This window comes from Procambarus clarkii, chromosome 35 (genome assembly GCF_040958095.1).
Source record: "Procambarus clarkii isolate CNS0578487 chromosome 35, FALCON_Pclarkii_2.0, whole genome shotgun sequence".
Classification (NCBI taxonomy): domain Eukaryota; kingdom Metazoa; phylum Arthropoda; class Malacostraca; order Decapoda; family Cambaridae; genus Procambarus; species Procambarus clarkii.
In genome coordinates this window covers 33,260,144-33,286,435 of record NC_091184.1, presented here as the reverse complement: position 1 = coordinate 33,286,435, position 26,292 = coordinate 33,260,144, and the positions used below count along the sequence as shown (strand labels likewise).

The 26,292-nt window shown below is 37.0% G+C and overlaps 1 protein-coding gene across 1 annotated transcript in view; it reads right to left on the bottom strand.

Annotated features, from left to right (window-relative positions):
- The window catches only part of LOC123768382 (cell division cycle and apoptosis regulator protein 1), a 33,424-nt gene extending 8,651 nt beyond the window's left edge, over nt 1-24,773 (bottom strand). The window contains 15 exon segments of the mRNA XM_069336288.1: nt 686-976; nt 2,112-2,243; nt 3,127-3,282; nt 3,669-3,827; nt 6,911-6,994; nt 7,458-7,520; nt 8,664-8,904; nt 13,734-13,795; nt 13,797-14,015; nt 15,602-15,827; nt 18,854-19,106; nt 19,360-19,583; nt 19,987-20,225; nt 22,972-23,380; nt 24,645-24,773. Coding sequence (XP_069192389.1) covers nt 686-976; nt 2,112-2,243; nt 3,127-3,282; nt 3,669-3,827; nt 6,911-6,994; nt 7,458-7,520; nt 8,664-8,904; nt 13,734-13,795; nt 13,797-14,015; nt 15,602-15,827; nt 18,854-19,106; nt 19,360-19,583; nt 19,987-20,225; nt 22,972-23,370 — 2,748 coding nt within the window. The 5' untranslated portion in view covers nt 23,371-23,380; nt 24,645-24,773.
- Nucleotides 24,774-26,292: the final 1,519 nt, after the last annotated feature.

Genomic DNA, 26,292 nt, shown 5'->3' with positions numbered 1-26,292 from the left:
GTTATTCAGTCCTTACTTATCAGTGACTACAGGGGAGCGAGTTAGCTCCTTATGCCTTGCCGCCCAGCCATTTATACCTAGTGTGCTAATTATCTCTCTCAATGTTAACATTTTCGTATTTTTTGTTAAAGTTGGTCATCATACCTTCAGCCACATTATTGTGATTCATCGTCTGCGCAAGTTTATCTTAGTCAATGGATGATAAATACATCTGGTAGCATGATAGGCTATGCAAGTTTGCATCATCCCAAGCTCCACCTTCCTTCTAATGAGTGCTCTTCCCTACTTTCTATTTGTGCCTTTGTCTTTTCGTTCTTCCAACATGTAACTTTTCTACTTGTGTTTTCATATACATCAATCATGTACACATTTCTCTTTCCTAGTGAAAACACGTCAAACTAAACTATGTACTATGAAGAATTTGTGTGCTGTGGGGCCCTAGTAATGGTGTGTGTGGCTGTCATCAGTCATCGACACTCGCAAGGTTCAGGAGAAAGTAAGTTGACCCTCTTTAAAGGGTTCGAGACCCATACAGCCCAGGAGAATGGAATTGACAGTCTTCTTACATATTCTATACAAGAATCTACAGTAAAAATGAAGTGCGGTAAATACATTTCAATAACTGAAGAAATCACGCACCATGTGTGATTACAATTTACTTACAATTACGATTACAATTACTTACAATTTCGTCGTCGTCATCGTCCTCTATTTCCTCCTCCTCCTCCTCTTCCTCCTTCTTTTCTTCCTTCTCCTCTTTTATCTCTTCTTTCTCTTCCTTCTCTGGCAATTTCTTTTCTTTTTTTTCGCCATCTTTATCCTCTTCCATTTTCTCTTCTTTATCTTCTTCTTCATCCTTCTTTTCTTTTTCTTCTTTTTCTTCTTTCTTTTCTCTTTCTTCTTTGTCATCTTTTTTCTCCTTATCTCTTTTTTCTTTGTCTTTCTCCTTCTCTTTCTTTTCTTCTTTTTCTTTTTTCTGAAATTATACTTAATCCTTAAAGCATCATAAGTGACAAAATCTTCAAACATAACACACAGACACACACCTTCCTCCACTTACTATTCCTCTCACTTTCACCACACACACACACACATGGCAGTTCTGGAAACTGGAGCATGCTGGAGGGGTGACAGGGAGACTTCTGACATAGATGAAAAATTGTCTAATTGACAGACAGATGAGGGCAGTAATCAGAGACACTGTATCTAACTTTCAGAAGTGTTACTAGTGGAGTACCACAGGGTTCAGCTCTTGCACCAGTAATGTTCATTGTCTACATAAACGATCTACTAGAAGGAATACAGAATTATAAAAACATTTGTGGATGATGCCAAGATACTAGGGAAGGTGCATAGACAAGCTACAAAATGGCTTCCAGAACTGAAAAACAAGTTACGAGAAGAGACTAGAGGCGTTAAACATGCAAAAACTAGAAGACAAGAAAAAGAAGTGATCACCACTTACAAAATACTAACAGGAATTGACCAAACTGACAGAGGAGTTCCTGTAACCAGAAACTTCACAAACAAGAGAACACAGATTCAAGCTAATGGAACAATGGTGCCAAAAAAAAAAAAATTACCAAGTTTTCTTTTGCAAACAGTGGTAAACGGTTGGAAAAAGCTAAATGAGGTGGTGGTGGAGGCCAAAACCGTTAGGCATTTCAAAGTGTTATAACACAAAGAGTACTAGGAAGACGGGACACCACGAGCATAGCTCTCATCCTGTAACTACACTTAGGTAATTACACACAGAAGAGTCAGGAGTTAATGCATTAGACAACTGATAGCGTCGACAGATCCCAAGTGCTAGAATTCATTCCATACAAGAACAACTATGGAAAAGTATACATATGAAGACATTAAAATATACTTATAAATCCTAGTGGGCAGATGCATACATGCATGGATACAAATATATTAACATAACAGCCTATATATAAGAAAATCAATGTGAATATTTAAGATTGTCTACAATATTTTAGAAATTATAATTCAGTATAAAGAATTTTTTAAATAATTTCAGTTTCTGATTTTCCTTAACTGCCATACAGCAAAAGAATTTATTAAACATTTAGTGCCACAACTGTTTCCAACACACTTCTCCTTACTTCTTCCTTTGCTGGCTTTTCTGGGCATTCAAACAGGGCACGGTAAATGCGGAACGCAAAATCTCTCATGAGCATTTCATTGAATAATTCCGCAAAAAGACTGACTTCAAAGGAATGTTCTTTGTTATCCTCCTGAAAGAAAACAGAAAAGACAATACATTAAACGTGGCATTATCACAAGAGCCCCACATTAAACTTTTAAAGGATACATATAATATTTTACATCAAGAACATTAGGGCAATGGTACAGTGCCAAAGGAGTGGAAAATAGAGCAGTGATTGTACCACTAAATGAAAATAAAGGAGGAACATAGTGAGTGTAAGAATTATAGAGAATGAAGTAGATGGAAAGAATGATGAGAAGAGTACAAGAAAGTCCTGAGCAATTGGTCAGTGACGAACATATATAGGCGATATACAGTATTTACAATGTGACTCGAGACAGCTTGTAGAAAAGGCCTCCAAGAAAGATTGAGGCATACAAGGCATTTATGGATTTGAAAAATTATGAGAGAGAAGGACTCTTAAGAGTTACAAGTATGCATGGACTTGGTCGAGTTCTGTTAGACATATAGTAGTGAATTTTCTGCATCAAGTAGTGAATTGCAAGAGTAGGTGATGAACATAAATTAGGAACAGCAATGGGTCTAGGAATTAGCATGAATGACCCTACTGTCTAGAAAAATAAAATCTACCACAGCCATTTTCTCTTCTCATTTGTGGTAACTGTCATAGAGCCATCAAGTTAATCAATGATGGGAGAAAGGAGAGGTGCTAAACAAATAATTGAATAATTATATTAAATGAATGATTATATTTTAAAAATTGAAATTATAATAATAGCCCCAGACTAAACAACAAATTCTATATCCTTTCTAGGCAGCTTTACTCCATCCTATGAAAGTGAGACAGGATAACAGTGATGTTTGTAAAGGATTAAATTTTTGGGTCAACCTCATTTAAAAAGAATTTAAATGAATTTAATTCATCTAACTCTAAAAATTGCAACACTGACCTGTCTGTAATCCAGCAACACAGAAAGTGACATCGTAGTGCAGTCAAATTTGCCTGACTTTGCAGTGCGTGATGGATGAACAACAATCATTGGCTGATCGGGAAGGGTGTATCGCTTCTCAAGCAAGTTTCTTTCCCGCTCCTCTGCCTTCTTTTTCTATTTTGATAAACAAAGATACTGAGATTACACACTACCATTTGATCTATAGTAAACTGCTTATCAATACAACTTTATCCACCAGAACTAGAGCTAAACAAATTTAAATGGCCTTGTATCTCTTCGTAACCTTGGTTTAGAGCACACATTGGAATCACGACAAGCATCAGACTAGTATAAAAGCCAAGCCAGTTTATCCAAGATAAACTAGTTCAGCTTTTATGGTCACCTGATGCTCACCAAGATTCCAATGTGTATGCTCTAAACTGAGGTTACGAAGTGATAGCAGGCCATATACTGTACATTACTTCATTTATAGCAAAGTTATTACTTCACATGAAAATTTTAAAATATCTTAAACAAAAAGTTTGATTAAAGATGCCAACCTCCTCTTCCTCTTTCTTTCTCTCCTCCTCCTCTTTTCTTTTACGTTCTTCTTCTTTTTTCCTCTCTTCCTCCTCTTTTTTCTTCACTTCATCTGTTTCAGTACTCTCTGCACTTGCTGCCTTTTCAGATTCCTCTTTCTCTTGTTCATTTTTCAATATCTGAAAAATCCAAAACCCTCATATGATACATATATGTATACATATACATTATCATTATCCAGGTTCCCATTTTAATGGGCTGGGGAGAAACAGCTCAAGAGAAAATATGGGAACATTACAGAGATAAAAAAAAAATTGTTATAGATATTTATTTACTGTATTACATAACTATTCATTACAACACTCACACTACAGAACATAGTATCACAAACAAACAAACAAGCACCAACATACTCCAATTACATTCCACTTGCTGACCACTTACAGAATACAAAATTTAATAATATTACAGACTCAACTGCATTTCCAGTTTCCATCAACATCTTCACCCTATTTTCTGTAAATCTAAAGTAAGTTTCCTAATCCAATATCTTTTATGTAGCAATCACATCCCCTTTATTTTTCTCCTCCATGTTAGCAAGATCGCATTCCCTTAGCTTATTCTCATGGTATAGCAATCTCAATTTTGGTATCAGTCTTATTGCAAATTGTTTACTTTGCAAAATTTCTTTTAGTATTTCACGATGAGAATGTTCCATGAAGGTGCTGCACACACTAGATATGGTCTCACACAGGCTGTCTATATGGTCTTGAAAGCATCCTTGTTCAGAATTAATTATAAAATACTGTTATGTTTGCCAGCTTCCCACATGCCACTGACGTTATCCCGTTTCTGTCGTCTCTGGTGTAAAGCTATATACCAGAATTGGAATTACAGTGAAACCTCGATTTGGTGAATCTCTGGTTGGAACACACACTTTCCGTGCCGAATTTACTCACCCAATTCGGCACAAAGTGTGTGAACAAGAAGCGGGCAATGTGTGACTTTGCTAAGGATGTTGTGACTGAGTTCACAGATGGAGGCAAAATTACAAGAATAAATTAAGGCCATGGGATAGCCACAGAGCACACTTAAAATCAAATTATATGTTTTTTTTTTTTACTTCCAATTGCAGAGCTTTACATGCAGTAAAATATGTGTCCATTTTCCTTTGAAAATGAGATTTCGAGGATTGGGCATGGGAAATAAGCTGGATGTGGTCAAACCTCTTTACACACAGGTTCTCTTGGTTGTTCCCCTTCATTGGTCAGGCTGCAATTATAATTTCACTCAGTGAAATCAGCCTACAGAGCATGGAAATTAAGATATGAATGATAACTTTTTAATACTGCTCAATTTACAGTTTTAATTATTTTCACTTGACTTTTCTTTGTTCTTTGTAGGCTTTTTATTTTTTTTTTTATTTTTTTTTTTGGGGGGGGGGCATTTTGGTCTTATTAGGTGTAGGAGCTCCTCACCCTTGACACTTCCCTAGTAACCCCACGAGCCCCTTAATCCCTTGGGAATTTACACTGGCAACCCCAAGAGTCCCTTAATCCTTTGGAAATTTACACTGGTAACCCCAGGAGTCCCTTAATCCCTTGGAAATTTACACTGGTAACCCCAGGAGTCCCTTAATCCCTTGGAAATTTACACTGGTAACCCCAGGAGTCCCTTGATCCCTTGGATATTTAGTCCCTCACCAAGGAATCCTTGATGGGCTGACCCTTTTTTTTCCCGGCTATCATAGGTGGTGTCTTGGGGAATTTCTGCCAGGCCAGGTGCTCCTTGTATATGTCCAAGAGCCATGTCTATAGCTTATTCAGTTCAAGGTGCAGTGGAACCTCCAAGCCTGGGATGCACAAGGCCAATGACGAGATGATGAGAATACATTAATGTTGAGCTACTAATGCCTTCTCTGGTTGAATGCCTCAACAGGGTGGGCTTGCCAGTTCTTCTTGTACACTACTTGTTTTGCTTCCTGGTCTACTTCCATTATTTACCATACAGTGACACTTTGGCTTACAAATGCCCCTCTTTATGAACTTTTCGGGTTACGAGGCCAATTTCTTTGCAAAATCCGAATCAGGTTGCGAACTTTGCCTCGGGTAACGTAGTTTGTTGATATGCGTATAGCTGACGGGCATGGTGACCGTGCCTCAGTTTACTAATGCCTCTTGTTTAGTGACAATCACGCCTGAATTCTTTGTAAAGAATTCCAGTGTTTATTGGATTTTTGGGTATTTGAACATAAAAGTAATTATTATATATCTCGCCATGGGTCTCAAGACAGTCAGTGGTCAGGTTCAACCTAAGAAATTATTGTGAGTAGAGGATGTCAATTTCTCATTAAGAAAGTGTGTGATGTATGGGGAGCATTGCAAATTTTGTTTAAAACTCGCCCAGATAAAGCTGTAGCAGGCCATTGCATTGACCTTTTAAATGACAATGTGATGTCTCGCTACAGACAAGTGTTAAAATGTAGGGAAAAACAAGTGTCTTTAGACAGATTCTTAGTAAGACAAGCAAGCAGTGAGCCACAACCAGGTCCTAGTGGTGCTCCTGAAAAACGTACAAGAGACAGAACTCCAGAGAAGTCATCACTGCCTGATGGAAGGGGGGACTCCCCTTTCATTAAATTCATAAGCTGAGGTACCACTGTATATGCTTTTCTTCCCTGATTTTTTTAATGCTTACCTATTCCCATTAGATATGTACTGGCTTGTATATATATATATATATATTATATATATATATATATATATATATATATATATATATATATATATATATATATATATATATATATATATATATATATATATATATATATTACAGACACTGCACTTTGGTAATTTTTATGAGACTTATGTGAATGTAGCAAAATAGAGCCACAAATGGGGAACTAATCAGCATTCAGTGAAATGATTCCAAGAAAATGGTAAATTTATCTCAAGAAGACGCCTACAAATCAATATTTTGTGAAGCCCAGAATGGGACAAATGTGATTAACGTGATTTCATTTTTTAATATACAAAAAGCAAAATATGCAAATTTATTATACACATATAAAAATTTAATATACAAAAAGCATAATGATATCATACCAAAATTATTAGTAGAGAAGAATGAATCATATAAGTAGGGTTGCTTACACACAAGATTAGTGGCTCGAGTACGTACGAGTGGATTTATACAAATTCTAAGATATTTTGTGTGAAAAATGGGAGGACGTTTCTTCATTATATATTCATCCACTCACTTTTGTTAGGCGTGCAATCAGCTGTGATTTCAGACCCTTGCTATTTAACATGCGGGCATCCAACTCTGCCCGAAGTTCAACCACCTGAAATGCGACATGGATCAAAAATGGTTCCCCAAACCAATGTTGAAAAAAAGTTTATTCAAGACAGTCTTTCATTACAAAAAACAATGACCGTATAACACTGAAAATGTGCAAAATGTAAAAAATATAAAATCCCAAAAGGAGATAAATAGAGAGGGACTGAAGATTTACAAATCTAGCCATTCAGGTCAATGTAGAAAAAAGAAACTAAACTATATTTAAATAAACAATTCGTCTGTTTCACAGCTTATATTGATCGGTTATTACCTACAAGGCCTGATTAAGGGTCAACATAAACAAAGGAGAAGAACTAGATAAGAAAACCAAAATAAAGTACAAGTAAAAGAAAAAGAAGATTTATAATATAGGATATAACAACAAAATTGAAAAAAATGTATATATTACCTAGCCTCACTACTAGATTTAAGTATGTTTATACCAAGCTGATGACAAAGAAACGTACCTTCATACTCTTCGGATCTAAGGTGGCATAGTGGCTTGGATCCTTTTTCTTAGGGGTCTCATCCTAGAAAAATGAAAAAGCACACTGTCAGAAAATTTGGGGAGGTTTTCAAGGAATGCAACAGTTATCAGCAGAACCTAACCAGACTGCCACAATGAAAATGAGGGGAAAAATTGGTCTATAAGATGTGTTCCTATCCTCACTCACTGCAGCTCGAACCTTAAGAGGGCATGTTTGTGGAGAAGATAAAGATGCTACATAACAGGGAAATGACACACCTTCACTGGCTGGGTAATTGATATAGCTATAAATCCTTGCTGGCCAAATTCAGAGGTTAATGATGATAAACAGAGATTATAAAACATAGGTAAGTTTTGGACCAATTTGGAACAATAGTGGGATCCAAACAGGTGATATGAAATGGACAGAGGAACTAAAATCCAATAATAAAAAGGTCATGAAAATACAGAAACGGCTAGTAGAGTCTGCAAGAAAAGGCTGGTGGTGGTTGATTGATATGGTTATGAATGATAGAGTTGAGAATGCACAGATGGATGATTGTGTCCACCAGAGGTCACACACTCAAGACCACCAAGACCCTTGGGTTAAGTGACCTTTCACCTTCCCTGACCTCCAAGAAACCTGGCTGCAGCCAAATTTTTAACACCACTTTTTTAGTGTTCAGAGGTATTATATATTTATTGTTAAGTGTTGGAGAGAAGGCCCTTCATTGATAAAAAAAAAAAGCAAAATAATAATTAAAAATAAGAGGGATTCCCATACCACCTTACTGCAAACCACATCTAGAACAAATAAAAATGAGATCAACAATCTAGAAATGTTAAGGTATAAATAAAAGTACAAATTATATAAAGGAACAGAAACAGTAAATATATAAACTTCAACAAAATCTGCTCTCTAGGATTATGAGTAGTAAGGTATTATGGGAAGTGAACTTCATACCTAGACTGCTTGCTCTCTCTCTCTCTCTCTTCCCCACCCCCACCAGTCTCTCAACCAGCAAGTTCCAGAATGGAGTTCACAAAACAAGTAACCTTGCTATCACCATCTTCACCATACATTGAATTACTAAGGATCTGATTCCTTAAAAGTTGTGACTGCAGCACAGATAACTGGGATAAAGCACAGGGAGATGGTCTGCAAAAGGAGAGTAAACCGTAGAGAAGAAAAAGTTTGGGTGAGTGCCTTGTCTTCCTCCTCCTCCCCCTCCTGATCCTCGGGCTGCTGCTGGAATCCTGCCGAGGAGGAGAGCTTCTTGTCCAGCTGCCGCTTATAGTTGAGGTGGAGACCATCCCACTCCAGTTTGGCTGGGCAAACGTTCCAAACATCTGGGAGAAATAGTACAGTGGTTTCAACCCGGGCAGGCGAACTCCGGCCCTTGTGTGTAGATTCTCCTCGGCGATAGTAAATCTCCGCAAACCGGTACCTGAGATGGAATGGTGGTGCATCAGGAAGCAGCTCTTGGCGACTGAGGGTCAGGCAGTGTTAACATCTACGCGTACGACATAAACGCGCAAATATTGATTCAGCAGAAAATTGTAACACTCTTCCCCTCCTCCTTCACCTGTTCAAATATAAAAATTTAAAAATAGTTCTATTCTACTTCCTGCTCTCGGCAATGATGACTTGATCTGATCAAAGTGGTTCAATGATATAAGGATGGCTGGAGTTCATACCTGGAAACCCATTCACTCAGACACACAAACATGGATGCTCGTTATCCTCCACCTTCGAAGTTCTTTAGCCACAATCACTCCTAGCTAAATATCATTATAGTATTGCCAAGAAATGGATCCCAGAACCATTAACTGTGAAGATGACAAATACACACATCTGCAACTTACAAAATAATAATGGTAAGGTACAATATTCTGTTGAGGATTCTGAGGTATTCATTAAGTATCGTACCAGTAACGATGGTTCAAGCTCCTATTGGTCTTTTTGATGCCAATCAAAACTGAAGCCAAAGTACAGGAAAATCATCACTCAAGATCTGTAAACTAAAACTTCTTGCGTTAATAAAATATTGTTCTTAGCATGTTGGAGCACAAGTACAGTGCTCGCCATGTGATGAGCCTGACTTACAAGGAGTAGACTGTAAATTGTTTTTGCTTTAAATTATCGCAAATATATTGGATAAATATTTTTTTTAAATATTTCTTAACTTCACTTTTAAATTTGGTCATAAAAAAGTTGATCTTAATTAAAGCAGAGCTAAGAATATCAAAGTTTTAAGAGAAGGCTGAGGCTTGGGAAATAACGATCACACACTGAGCAAAAACACACTTGCAGAGAAAGACTAGGCTTACAAAATTTAAGAGTCGGATACTTTAAGCAGCTCTAAAAATAGGCTCTGTTAAAATGAGCAAACTTCAAGCATATAATATAAAATAAGCTTCTTCCAAATGTATTGACAACTGTCCACAATGTAGATTGGTATGACATACTAGAAATTCACAAGAAATTCTGGCAGCTATATTTTGGTTACCAATAAAAATTGTAAATTATCTTTAAGGACATATACTGCACTCATATGGTAGGGAAGAGCTGGTGTGGGTTGTCACGTTTGCTAACTCGGAAGACTATACGTTCAGTGCCAGTGATCTTGTTCATAAGTTGTTCATTCTTGTTCATACTTTATCTTGAAACAGATTTGATTGGTTTTTGGTAATTCAGTGCACATACTGTACAATTTTGTTCATTAGAAAATTGTCTAAATTGATAACACATACATTTTAATATTAAAGCAGTCAAGGTTGTAAATCTCTATAATGAACTGAAAAGTGAGTCATACTGGACAAAATACAAGTTATGAAGACTGATGAATTCTAGAAGCAGTTTCCAGCTACTTTGTTCACAGACAATCCCAATGTAGATTATGTATTATGTTGATTAAATCAGCATTAACACCAGTGAAAAAAACCTTTGAACTCTATTTCTTTGGAAAAAAAAAAAGTTATTGAACATCTACTTTTCTTATATTTTATACTAGTCTGGTATATTCAAGAAGACTACATATTATACCACCCTGTGACTACTGCAAGAAAATGAGGAACCAACGTTCCATTTCCTGCCAGTTTAATACAGATTTTTTCAACCTTTTTAAATTCACGGCACACTGTGCAAAGCATTAAAGTTGTCTAAGCAGGCCATCCATTTTTCAGCATATACTAATACATCTTTTTAAGATGTATTATTTAAGGTAATTCCCGTTTCATTTTTCCTCCGTGGTGTGACACTGTCACATTTTTAATCACGTGTTTATTTTTCATGATTTACACACACTAATACATCTTATTTTCCTGTACAGTGCTTTTTATTATTTACCCAAACAATTTTTTTTTATTCATTCGCTTCTTTTCAACCTTTCCCCAAATTCCCACGGAACACTTGTGGGCCCTTGGCGACACACCAGTTAAAAAATGCTGGTAAAGTAGGATTGTAACAAAAATTTGAATTTAATCATATTTCATCCCTATTAAAATTCTCCTTTATACGGCATAAGCATAGTTTATCAAGTTCATGTAATTTTGAGCCATTCTCTAATTGATATAAGATTCTCATCTTAAAGGAGCAAAAGTTTTTTATGAAACCTGTACATGTACAATACTTTTAATATTTCTTTTTACTGCATAATGTATATTTAATTTATTAAATATACATATTGTTATACTCTCTCAATCCTAATGGTTTGATATATAAAATCTTTATTGACATAACTACGAAGTGATGAACTCGTGTATATAATACACAGGTTAGCAAACCTAAGCACTGGTGTTCACATATATGCCACACAAGGGCAAATCCATTTTTGGATGCTATTCAAAATCTTTGATATAAAGCAACCTAATATATGTTTTGAGTTCCAAAAGATACCAGCTCTCCCCTAATTCTAGATAAAAATTCTGGTTAATTCAAAATGTGGATCAATATAGTGACAATCAAGATCAATTTATATACCCAGTAACTAAACTACAAAATGTAAAATTACCAACTGACTAAATATTTTAAGACTTCTACCACAGTCCAATATCAACAATAAGCTCAAGTGATTTTGCTCTACAACTCTTCCATACATCTACATATATATTTCCCAAGCAAGTCTTAAAATGTTTCTGATGATGATGCAAGGAGAAAACATGGAAAGGAAAATGTATACAGGTTACAATTTGGGTAAATGTACACAAAAGCATTATCACCCGTTTTCGATATTTCAATATTATGATTTAAACAACAGACCTGTCGCTATCTAGTATTCCTTACAAAGTAATCAGAAAGACGAGTTGAATACCCACAGAGGAACAACTTTGTATCTGCCTCACACCATGATTTTAGAAAGGAAAATGCATGACTTGTAAACCTGATCAATTTCTACAACAAGTCTGCCAAGATTTTGTAGAAAAAAAAAGTAAGGAAGGAAGATTATATCTTTTTAACAGTCAAAACAAATTTGACACCTTCCCTCACAAAAAGGCTGATCCCAAAGTTGGGGAACTAGCCATGAGTTAATTGGGAAAACATTAGACTGGATTTGTTATACCAATCTGACTGGTTTTGAGTATCTGACAAATAGGAAATATTGTTGTTGAGAACAGAGAAGCAAAGATGGAGGGAAGTGGCAGTTTCACAAAGCTTGTTGCTTGAACCTATACTGTTCCTGATTACGTAAGTGATCTTCCAGGGAAAGTAGAATCACACATGTAAATGTCTGAAGATGATGCTATACTGATGAGAAGAGTTAAGAGCATTACAGGACAAAAAATGCTTAAGGAATGGGTAGTCAAATGGCTATTGGAATTTAATCCTCCCAAAATGTAAACAAGACTCGGTAGAGGGAGCAAGAGACCAGAGAGAGTTGCAGGTTATGAGGAAGACAGCTGGAAGAGCCAAAATAGGAAAATAACACAGTAGTGTATATAACACCAGCCTTAACACCAAAGGCATACATTAACATAATATCAGATATAACAAAAGTAAACACAATGATGGTTACAAAAATTCCAGACCAAGGAATCCTTCATAATAAACACAAACTACAGTATGTCAGACTAGTCCTAGAGTAATGCAGCTACAGTATTAAACCCACACTTGATAAAGCACAAGAAGAAACATAAGAGGATTCAAAGAAAAGGCAAACAGGCACCACAAATAACAGAAACGAGCTAAGAGGACAGGCAAAGTGAACTGGAACCAACAACATTACATTAGAAGAGGACAGAGAGGAACTCTGATTAAAATATAGTAATTTCTAGTTGGACAGAATGAGGAAGAGGAAGGGGTGGGGGCACAGTTGGAAGGTGAAAACACATAAGCCAGAAAATTTTAAGGAATTGCTTTTATGGTGCGAGTAACAAACAATTGAAATAAGCTTGAAGAAGGGTGGTGCAAGCAACAGCTCAATTGCAATTATGACAGTATATTGGAATGTTGGGAGATAAATGTACCAGGCAGTGCTCTCGAATTGGACATCACTTTCCATACACACAACGAGATAAGAACCATACATGCCCACCTTTTTCACGGCCTTCCTCTCCTCCATCCCTCAAATTGAAATACATTGTACACTGTTCACCATTCTACTATCATCCATACAACATAAGCAAACCATCTCATTATATTCTCAATCTCACGATGCATTAACTTATGCACTCCACATTTCTTCGTGACATTCAAATTCTTACTTTAGAAGTGAAAGTATAAAATACCTGTACAAAATTTGATGTACTGTACAATACATAACTTACATATGGAACATGGACCGCTGGACATACTGTAGATGACACTTAAATTACATGTTCTGTATGAGTGTCAAGTGAATGAGTAATGGATAGTTAAAGAGAAAAAATGGGAAGATGAGTTTATGTAGCAGTTTGTTGATTTGTGCTATATTTAGAAACTTCTAATCCAAATTTCTTATTTGTAATAAATACATTTTAGGAGGTATTACAAGTTAAAGCTTCAAAATATGTTGTCCAACTTACAGCCTACCCCATTATAAAGGAAAAAATAAAAACATTGATTATTCATTCAGTTACAGAGGAGCACCTTCATTAGCCCAAACTAGTCCTCTGCTGCTAAATACTTCATTTCATCTCACAGCCCTAGGAACTGAAGTCTCCTGTTCAGTCACACCATCCCTCTTACCCCCGACACTTCACTGGCCCAGAAGTCAGTCGTTCCAACCTCCTCACACCCACACCTCATACAGGAGAATAGGACCAAACAGATGGCCTGAAAACTAGTCCGGAGCATTACCAGGTGGTGCACCCTGCCAGGTCAATGCCTGTCAGGGATTTGCAGGTGCGGATTGCGGTATGTAATGAGAACGTTTGGATCCTTTTCTGGGTTGACACCATCAAGGGAAGGACTCCAGTAGCCACCAATAGCCATAGTTTCATTTTTTCCCTTGAGCCCCACTAGGAAGTTGATGAGACGTGTTGGGTGGACAAAACACTCACGAATATCACTAGGGTCTTCGCTTAATGCACAAGAACGACGGTAGATATCTTCTAAGGCTGGTACTGCCATCAACATGACCTGGATTATGAAAATATTTATAATTTAATGGAGCCAAGTTAAAGGAAAAAATAAAAATATATATATAGTATAGTAATGTTACTTCAAGGAATAGCAAAAGAAAATTATACTATTTCCCTAGCAACATATTTCCTAACATTTCCCCAAATATGAATAGAAGCCATTTCACAATCTCCAGAAGAACAATATAAAGGAAACTGAGAAAATGAGTTGATTGGAAGAGAGATGGAAGCCATTAATGAGTTCAATAATCTGTAGGACATGACTGATAAAAGAAATTTGTTTAAATAAAGTGGAGAATAGAGTGGGTCTGGAAAAGAAAATGACTGTTGGAGTAAAAGCCTTAATTATAAAAGACCATGTTACACAGGATGATCATATTAAAAAACATTTTGTCTTATTATGTCATTACCATCCAGATGTTGTATCCATTTGGTTTTAACTATTTTCTATTGTTTTGACAACCACACTTGTTAATACATGGGTCTATAATTAAGAGGGTCTTCTCTACTACCATATTTTCAGGTTGGAACTATATTTGCCTTTTTCCACATATTTGCTAAGTTTCATATGCACAAAGATGTTTGAAATATCAATTGAAATGGAACGTTCAGCTGAGTTGCACATTCTTTCAGCACCTCAGGTGCTGAGAGAAACTCCACCTGGTCCAACTGATTTATTTTGCCCCAACCCCTTGAATAATTTTTCAACTTTGTCTCGAGACATCTCTATATCCTATGGTGTTCTCTGGAATTGGCATTGTCTGGTTCTCTGAAAATCTCATATTGCATTAACACACTTTGAAACTGTTCATTTACGATTTTGCACATTTATTATTTCATTTTCTGTGAATCTGTACCCATTCTCAATCTTTGGATTTTATCCTTTACATGTAGCTTGCTTTTAATGTATTTATAGAAAAGGCCTGGTTCTGTTTTACGTTTGTTTGCTATTTTTTTTTTTTCAAAGTTCCTTTCTGCCTCTACCCTCACTGCTGAGTATTCGTTTCTTGCTTGTTTGTAATGCTAGTAAGTTTGAGGCTTAGGCCTTTTCCTATATTGTACCTGCATGCCATTATGCCAACTTGTCATGGGTTGTCGATTATTAACACTCTTACCTTCAGGTGTTCCTTCACCAACACAGCCACTTCTCCCCCCCTTCCTAGTTTTTCTGTCATGTCTCCAAACTGAGACATGGTATTCTGAGATGAGGTATTCACTTAGGAATACAACCTCCTTTAAAATATTTTCTTCAAGTTAAGTTTCATATCTGTTAGTGCGACGATATCTGGAATCTTAAGCCGAATTATATCTTTAGCTTCAGTTATTTTTTTTATCTCACTCGATCTTTGTTGGTATATACAATTTTCAGGAACATATTCCCTCTCCATTAGTGTTTTACTCCCCATTCCTCTAATGATTTTGTTTTTAAGTACCATTTCACAAGATTTCCAGTCCCTCTTACCGTGTGTGTGTGTGTGTGTTAGTGTGGGTGGATGTGTGTCTATACACACACAGGTTTCTGCCCACTACAATGGGAATTATATGAAGAAAAATATGCAAGACATACATAACTAATCAATTTACCTTAGCAGCATAGCTATGGTTAGCATCAGGAGCATCATACACAGCATCATTCTCAAGCACAGGCTCTACTTCTTTATTCATGATGTGAAAAGAAACTGGCCGAGGGAACAGGAACGGTCGGTGAGCAGGGAATGTGTCTGACCACAGAGGGCGTGCTAAAAAGACATCGGATGGGACATAAAGATTGCTGTACCGCTTCTTCAGCTCCAACACATTAGCTTCTTTCCTGAAAAAATCACAGTAAGCTACAGTATTTCATATACAATGAAAGCAGTTACACCAAACAGCTGCAGTCATAAAGCATGAGCAATAAAATACTTCTACTGGTGCTGAAAAATGTAAACTTCATTTATAAATTCAGTAATGTAAAACAAGCAACACCCTATTCATGCAAAAAAAAAGAAAAAGAGTATACTGCCTAATGTAAAAATAAAATTTAACCTATATAAATGTTTAGACAAGACTGAATTCTCAAAACAGATACAGTATCAACAATAACCACAACTCAAAAGCAATACTTGATAGCACAACACAATGAAAACATGTGTGTGTTTAAGGTTAAAAAGTCCCCAAAAAATATAAGAAAATTAAATGTTTCAAGCTACTGAATCCAACCCCCAACCGCCACCAAAATTTAAAAAATTACGTCTCAGTATTTATCACTTTTTTCTAATAGCTATTATTTGTTGATGATATACACAAGTCAAAAGATGGGGCGAAGTAGGTATGTGGTAATTAGGGATAACATATGGTTGGTGGTGATATAGTAGTTGGATGTACAAATCTGGATTGGAAGGAAGATTGGTTTTCCAATACACTGCCCAACTCAGTTCAATCTTCAAATGTCTGATTATTTTGACTATGCATTTGTATGCAGGATCAGGCATCTTGCCATCCTCCACTTTCTCACAAGGCGAGAAGCCTACCACTTAGTTGAGCGGCCAGTCATGGAGGTTCAGTGAATCCTCTGCACCTGTTGCAACAATTCAGTCTCTTGATTTTGTTTGTCCCTTTGGCCATCAAAGTGTTTCATTGTTTTATATCAGTGAATATATATTCACTGGCAGTCATCTTGCCACCATGGCTTAAAAAGATCCAGCACTAAATGAATTGAAATGCCAATTTTTGGGCGAACTCCAGTGGCTCCCTAAAGCTATACAATGAGATGGTTCCCATATACTGGGATGAACCAGCCATGGCATTCTTAGGCCTACTAGGGACCAGTCAGAACCTGGTCCCCTCACAGAAGTTCAGGGAGTAGTGACATTTCTCCACCCCGCCGTGTTAGTTAAAGATTCCATCAAGATATAAAAGATATGGAAGAGTGATACCAAGGAAGGCAGGATACTCACATGATGGCCAACTACTGCTGAAGTATTAAGAGATTGTCTAGAGATAAAGCACTCCAGAAATGCCAACAAAATTAAAATTTAATCCATGAAGGAAGAAAGTGTTGTGGTATTAGTTAACCTAAATAAACTAACGTCTGTCATCGCTTTGTGCATGAGAAAATCGGTAGAAGCCATGATGAGGATTAAACCGGCACACTGGGTACTCCCAAGTATATGCCCAAACTAACTCGGCCATGACATGCTAAAGCAATGCAACCTTGGATTCAACTGAATATCCTCTAGGGGACCCTGAGGCTTCCAATGAAGCCCAATAAGGGTTTCACGCATTGCTCACATGCACTCTGGCTGTGGTATAGGAGTTCTACCTGCAATGCTTCTCTTCACATGCACAAAAATATCACACTAATGTAAAGTATTAGCGAGAAAATCAGTAAAAACCATAATGAGGATTCGAACCTAGATTTGAATCTAGGGGATTCAAATTTAGAGAATTTAGTTGAATTCCAGGTTGCATTGCATTTAACATGTCATGGGCAAGTTGGTTAGGGCATATACTTGGAGGTACCCATTATGCATGTTCGAATCTTCAGCATGGCTTCTACCGATTTTCTCATTGATACATATGCTAATGTGTTTTCTTTAAGCATATCCTAGTATACTGACATTCAACACATTATATCACAGTTTTCAAAATAAATAGCACTATTTACAGCCCAATACATAATGGCACTGAAGACAAATATAAAAATATCCTCTCTCCGAGAGTGACTTGGCCTGGAATCTGTTTTGTCAGCGATAAAGATATGCTGACAGCATCAGGACTTCGTTGTTCCATTACACCGAAGTAATTGACACAGGTTTTTTTTAAAGTAATTTTCTAACAATCAGGGCAAACATTTTTATCAATAAACGATATAAAAAATTAGAATTTTTTCTGTTGCATACAGTAATGCTTTTTTCACCCCAGGGGGTTAACTGGTATTCAATAAAATAGCAATGAACAAAAAATATTTTTTGGAACTATCGAACACTTGTTTGAAATTGCCAATCTACACACATTGGGTCCCCACAACAGTCTCTTATAATTACCTTTACAAAATTATGTTTCTGGCAGTTCTCTCTTACCCGGCATAATAATAATAAAAAAAATACTGTAGACAGCGGTTATTGTCAATTGTTGTTTCACAGGGTAATGCAGTTATCATAAAAAGATTTAACAAATTATTGTCTAGATTTTACATGTATGATGCAAATATGGACGCAACTGGTAAATTTTCCATTTTTTCAGTTACTTAATAAATATAAACTAGGTTTACACCTTTCTGAATCATTTGGCTACCCGAGGGTGACAAGGCTACAGTATTAGTATTCACAGCAAAATAAACAAATGGTGTTTTTGTATAAACTGCACTGGTATTTATTTTACTTAAAAATCATCATGGTATTGTGTGTCAAAATATGCAAAAATAAATGTTTTACCGTTTGTTAAAAAAATTACACTATTGTAATAGAACAAAAAAATGGTACCTAACAAAGACTAGATACATTTAAAGTTACAGTATTTTGTGGCAGAAGGGCCCAGCACGTCTGTCCATTTGAGCAAGAGTACAGCTTATTATATAACTTTACGTACTGCACTGCCAAGGTGACATCACACAACCCTGGCAAACACCTACATATCAAATGAGTAGCTTACTAAAACTGCTGACTCTTGCACAATTCCAGAGAACAAGACTCCCCCAATTGCACAATAGGAAGGTTTTATAGTCATAGACAAGTGCTTTATATTTAACATTAATACAACAGAGCATTTAAGAGAAATCTGATCTTCCATGAATAACAAAATGACAAAATCATGTAAGAATGCCTAACAAAACTAAGTAACTTGCAAAAGACTTACATGTGTAATAAAATTTTAGGAACTTGGACATTATAGCGTGGGACAACTCGCATCCTCCGGCGAGGTGGTGATCGAGAACGTCCTCTACTCCTACTTCGCTTTCGACTTTCCCGTTTTTCTTCCTTATCTTTTTCATTACGTTCCCGGTCTCTATCTCTCGACGTCCTAGTGCGCTCTTCCCTTCTGTCTCTTCTAGGAGATCGAGGACGAGGTCCAATGCAGCCACGAGGACCAAAACCTCCAGGTGGAGTTTCTGTGAGAGGAAGGTGAAGTCATTTATATTAAGAATTATTTTCATTTATTTAAGCCAAGAAAGAATTAATAATAAGTTTGCATTAGAAAATGACAAATTATATTAGTAAAGACATGGAAATGCAAGCACTATACAATCTGTAGTTCCTTCATCTACCTGGAGGTCTCCAGCTGTACTATCTACATGAAGGCAAAAATAATAAATTAAGAATGAGTGTTAAATATCAAACATTAAAGATCCTCTCCTAACCTACCACTACTGAAATTAGGTGGAGGCACAGCATTATAGGAACCTCCTCTGCTATTCATCTCCCTCACAGGTAGATTGCTGCGGCTTTGATTTGGGGTTGGAGCTCCTGTGGGTCCAGGAATGACTTGTACACGGTTGGCATTCCATTTAAAAGGCATATTAGGATTATATGTTGCTTCCACCAGCACACGATCTCCGACTTTTGGTGCTTGTCCTTTAACACAACTGCTGAAGAGTAACATGCACATTAACCAAAACCCTTCCTTGGATACTATTAACTCCTTACATTTACTTTAAATGTTAAATGTGGTAGACTGAGGCCTAAATGGGAAATCTAGAATTATAAATATTTTTCTATAGCACATGAAACCTTTTTTCTCGTGTATGTTTGGACACCTATGCAACCTAGCCTATATTAATGTTTTAATGCACTCCTACAAATAATCATCCTTATTCACCATTATTCTCACCTCTTTTAAAGCTAAACCCTCTCTGTTTATAATATGAATTTATAACAAAATTAAGAAAGCTTTTTGAGAATCATATAATTTCAATCTTAAATACGATTTCAAAATAATTTCCATTCAGAATTACTGTTTGTATTTTCGTCACCAAACATCAATATACTTGCCTTGTCTGGAAAAAGACATCTTCATCAACAAAGCCAAAATCAGCACACAGTTTGGTAATGGTCCCGGTAAACACACGCTGTTTCTGAGGCTGTTGCCCAGCATTGTTGTTGGCAATATTATTTTGTAAATTAGTCTGTAGGTTGGTGGCAAGAGTGGCCATATTACTAGGGGTAGCTGCAGGATTAAATGCACCGGGAGGAGCCAAGGCCCTTGGGGTTGGGTAGCTTACTGCTGTCACCTGCACACCAAGAGCAAAGATTTTTTTTTAATGGAGAACAAGCTCAACATTTAACGAAATGCAATTAAATATAGGTTACTGGCATACTCTGGTATCTGTGTACATGCTGGACACTCATAATCAGGCCTTAAGCTATTCCTTTTTGCCTCAGGACTGTTATCCTACAAAAGATTATGAGATAATATACAGAAACGTACAAATAAAAATATAGGTATCTAGGCGAAATCATTAGAGCATGACAGTCACAAAAATTTAAAAATAAAATACAGTACACATTATTCTATAGATAAATAATACCAATTTACAAAACATTTACCTCAAAATACCTAGACTTGTTTACATCTTAGTAAAAATTATATAATATGATGCAAGCATTCACATATTGTGGGGGAAGTAAGTATTACATTTAAAAATAACCCCAGATTAACCCTTTGGCTTCAAAATTTAACAGCAGCCAAATTAAAAGAATAGGGCCTTGACTGTAATATGTACAATGTCCATGTACCTCAAAAAACATTTATCATTATGTAATGTTTACCCAGGTGCTCTGACCCGATGACAATTGTATGTCACCCTGTACAGTAGCATAAAAATGGCAATTACATATATCTCCTTTGGCCCTTCCACAGTGCATATCATATATTTATATATGATTTTGCCCTAACTGATTTACAATGCATATCACACATACATGATTTAGAGTACTGCATTAAGATTGAAAAGTCCTACAGGTTCATGGGACACGGATTAGCTTTTCCCAGGCCTCCAGTAAACATACACTATTTTGAAAAAAAACTGTGTGAAAGGCTCAGTACCGAGTGAGCATCCAAGGGTAGCACATGCAGCACGAGTTAACGGCACTGCTATTCAACTTGAGTCTACACCATTACTTAAAAATGAATATATAAGCAACTACTGTATTATTTTTTGATGATGGTATCATAGAAGATCCCGACTGTAGTAAAGACTATGTACAGTGTTCAGATATCTGTAAAAACAATACCGTTTATGATGTTCACAGCATGATGATCTTATCTTGAAGTTATCTTGAGATGATTTCTGGGCTTAATGTCCCCGCAACCCAGTCCTCAACCAGGCCTCCTGTTTGGTACACATCCCCCAGAAAGCAGCCCGTAGCAGCTGTCTAACCCCCAGGTACCTATTTACTGCTAGGTGAACTGGGGGAATCAGGGTGAAAGAAAATCTGCCCATTTGTTTCCGCCTGCACTGGGCATCGAACCTGGAACCTTAGGACTATGAATCCAGAGAGCTGTCCACTCAGTCATCAGGTCCATGATGCTGGCAGCCACTGCACTCTGCCTGTGTTTAGTGCATTTATGCATCATGAAACAACTTCATGCTTCTTTAGAAAATAAACGTGTGCAAAAATTATTCATATTCAGGATTTAGTGACCAGGATGCTGCTGACAATAACACTGTGACTGGAGTTACGGATAGGCGTGTTATGTTGGATATGGTGGTTATAAAATTTCAATGTAATTACATATGTATACTGATTATGTTCATGCAGTTTAGACAACTCTTTTAAAGTTATAAAGTTGTAATGAAGTGTACCAGCTAAACCATTCACCATTTTAACAAAATAATAAAAGAACTACAGAAGGCCTATTGGCTTGTATGTGACACCCCTATTTATATTATGGATATATATATAGCTGCTGCTTTGAATGGGCCAATAGTCTTTGTGCACTTTCTTTAGTCCAGAGCTAAGTCAACTCTCGTATCAGGAACAGTTGAGGACCACAGGGCTAACAACACTGCAAACCAGGCATGACAGGGCTGATCTCATTGAAACTTTTAACATACTGAACAATTTGGAGGATGTTGATCCGGACAATTTCTTTAAAAGATCATATGTAACATGAACAATGAGTAACAGATCCAACAAGCCACAATGTAGGACTGAGAACAGGAAATGATTGGACTGAAATGAAATGAAGCCATGAATAAATGGGAAAAGGTGTAAAAGTCATGCAATTAAATGGCTTTTGGAACTGAAAAGCAAGAGCTATGGGGAGAGGTTAGAAGCAAATATGGCGAAGTCAGAACACAGAAGAAAAATAGATATGATCAGAATGTGCAAAATAGTAACAGGAATTGACCAAAGAATTTCCGAAACTTGGAACCTCACAAATAAGAGGTTATAGATTTAAGCTTACTTGACAACCTGTCAAAAGAACATTAGAAAGTTCACTTTTACAAGCAAGAGTGGTAGTCTGTTGGAACAAGTGAGAAGGTGGTGGAGGTCAAAACTGTCAGTACTGTAGTTTCAAAGCATCATATGACAGAAAACTGGGAAGACAGGACCCCATAAGTGTAGCTCTCATCCTGTAACTACACTTAGGTAAACACACACACACAATGAAATATTAATAAACGATAGGCCTCTGTACATTAGAAACAAGTTGCAATTATCTTTTTAGTCCCAACCTAATACTGTCATGTACACAGAGTGAAGAACAGAGGTCAAAGGACCAATAGACCTTACGTTGTGGAGACAGTGCAGCCAACCGAAAATGAACTGACCATTTAGTTGGAGACCTCAAATGGGACTTGTGATCACAAGGAAGAACACTTATACAACTTTAAGTGTACATGGAATAGAATGCACTTATACTGATCATTCTGAGCTGAATTGAGCTCTGGGAAATCATGGATTTCTATCTATGCCCCCGAGATATAATACATTAAACAATATCAAGCATAAATTGTAAGCAAGGTGTACCTGAGGCTGTGGTTGTGGCTGTCCCTGTGGCTGGGGTTGTGGTTGAATCTGGGGCTGCATTTGTGAGTTGGTCATCTGGGCAGGATTGACAAGGCTGGGGGGCTGCAAGGCCTGGGTTATAGGAGGCTGGCCCATAAGGCTGCCCCCTGTATTGGGTTGACCTATTGTCTGTTGGGTGATGGTAGGTTGACCAAGAGTCTGCAGACCTCCCAAACCTGGTGGCTGGATCATGCTCTGTTGAACGGGTGCATACTGTGGCTGTTGAGGAGCACCACCCAGCACCAGCTGCTGGCTAGGGGCCGATGGGTGTTGACCGAGGAGAGATGGCTGCAGCTGCGGAGTCGCCTGTGGCCTTTGCTGCCATGGTGGAGGCGCTTTCCCACCACCAAACTGTGCCATCCTCCCTCACCTGAAAAAATGCAAAAGCTTGCATGATGATAAAATCTGTTTTAGGATTTTCAACCATCAATGAAAAATATATTTAAAGATATGAGCACAGCAAGAGAGGATAATTCAACTAACATAGTAATAATTAAGACAACAGGTGGAGACAACATGGGAAAGTGCCAAGATACAAGCAATACGCTAGAGAGCAGACACAGCAATGGCAGAGGAAACCTGTATTTATAATCACATTAAGAGCCCCTCCCCCCCACAAAGGTCAAACTACTGACCTTCCCAGAGATGCAACCCACAACAGCTTATTAACTGCTGGATACCTATTTACTACAAGGTGAGTGAATCTGGGATCCAAGACGGTCCGTCTAATTACCACAAGCTACACAAGCTTCACAAAGCTTCCTGGCAATACGTTAGTAATGAATAAATATGATACATTTACTCATTATAATGTTGGTGCTGAATGTACAACACGAAAAAACATAATTTTAATCTGAAAAAGTATCTTTTTATAAAGAAATTAGACGAAAATAAAAAGCTGGTGACGCCAAATCAAGTCGACGATCCAAGCTTCGGTTAAGTTAAGTTAGGTTAGGTTAAGTTAGGTTAAGTTAGGTTAAGTTAGGTTAAGTTAGGTTAAGTTAGGTTAGGATAGGTTAGGATAGGATAGGTTAGGTCAGCCTAACCTAACACATCATATTTATTCATTACTAACGTATTGCCAGGAAGCTTTGTGAAGCTTGTGTAGTTTGTGGTAATTAGAGGGACCCATCCAAGATAGTGAGTCAAGAGTGAAGCCCACTGTATCACAAGACTGTATCTACTATGCCACTACCTTCATTACTCACTCCAAAGTCTTGTATAATAACTGCTGCTAATGTCAACCTCCACTGAATAACACTTCATCAAGAACAAACAAGAAACAAGGTAGTCAGAATAAATATATTTAACGACACAAACATCAATAAGGCTCCCAAAGAGGTAGTTGGTAGTTCAACCCCTACTGTCTTCCGTGTCATACTGTGTACATGTGGTGCCCCTTGTCCCCACACCTTAGGAGACCTCGTGCCTGTCTCAAGGTGATCATTCCCACCTTAGTTCATGCCACACACTGACCTCCTCTCTCGGCTGACCAGTTTGTTTACACAGAATTTCGTCAGAATTTGTCGAACTTTCCCCCATCAAGTGTTTATTAGACATCGGCTTTTATTTTCCAGTGTACAGTAAGGAAGGGCGGCGAGTGTTGCGCTATGTAGGAGCCAAGGATGACTTACCCTGGTAAGAGTGGTGTAAAAACCCTCCAAATAACGTCAAATGACGGCGGAGTTGACAACAATATGGCGGTAGATAGTATTGACGGCAGCGGAAACGTTGGTACGCATGCGCCCTCTCCTAGCAACTGCTCTCGCCTTCTTTTAACACATTTTAAATTAATAAATAAATAAATGTTTATTCAGGTAAAGTACATACATACAAGAGGTTTTACAAAAATTGATAGATTTATAGATAGAGCTAGTACATACAATGCCTAAAGCCACTATTGCGCAAAGCGTTTCGGGCAGAGCTAGTGTCTTATAGCTAGTTTTTAATCTATTATGTATTTATTTCAAATCATATAACTACTCTTCTTTGCATATATATATATACCGCATATTTTAAAATATTTATTAGAAGTAACATTTGCAATTTTTAAGGACGCCTAACACGCTCGGGAGAGGTGGTAATCTCTTATTTTAATGTTTTTTTTGGTCCTAATCGTTTTTTTATTGTTATTAACAAGCTTAGGTATACACAACAATGTGCTGCTACCCTATTCTATATGAGAGATTACACATATGAGCTCTGGAGCTCATTAACCAAAGTCTCAGGCTCATTGTCGTTATTCATCCATTATTTCCTTCTTGCTGTTGTGCAAGAAGAAAGATTTTGTTTCTTTTGATATGAAGGTTATTCAACAGGTGTTGTGAAGCTATATAAGCCTATACCATTACATGCTACTTGAACGAGAATGCTTATGCTATTAATACAAATGAACGAAAATCACTGAAAAATCAGAAATTTGTCATTTATTATTTTTTCCCTTTCGATCAATACTGTAGCTTATGATCAACCGGAATTGCTTCCATAATGTTATCTATTATAATAATTAATAATGTAAATAATAATTAATGCTACATCTACTGACCCCATATTGTAATAAGTCTATGCGTGTCATCCTCAAGGATCAACTTTTTTGTATTCATGTGTTATTTTCCATGAACGTTCTAATTTTTTTTAACTTACTTCTTCTTAGTATTAAGTGCTTTAACCCCCCCTCACACTTTTAGTTAACTTTTTTGTCTTTTTTATGTTCATGTTTTGCCGGGAATACTTTGCGTAATAGTGGCTTCATTCGGTCCGTAGAATTACCCAAAGCCACCACATGGAACCCAAAGCCTGCTAGTATTGCGTAAGTAATGAAGATATATGGTATATTTACTCACTATAATGTTGGTGCCGAATGCATAACATGATGAAACCTATTTTTACTTTGAAATAATCTCATTTCATAACGAAATTAGAAATAGATATGTGGCAGGTGGCGCCCTAGAAAGTCGAAGGTCCAAGGGACAATGTTGTGGAGCGACTTTCTAGGATGTATTGTCCCCGGGATGTAAATTTTAAATTAAATTAATTAATTTTTTATTCGGGAAAAGTACATACATAATTGATTTACACTGTGTTGGAATTATAGATAGAGCTAGTACATACAATACCTAAAGCCACTAATACGCATAGTGTTTCGGGCAAATCGAAAGGCTATGTAGAAAATTTTCGTGCATGTCGAAAATCGTGAAGTTGCTGTTAAGTCAGGGTTGATTTGTTTTTGTATTGAGGCAGGTATTTTCTCCCCTGATACCATGCATGACTAACCATTTAGTG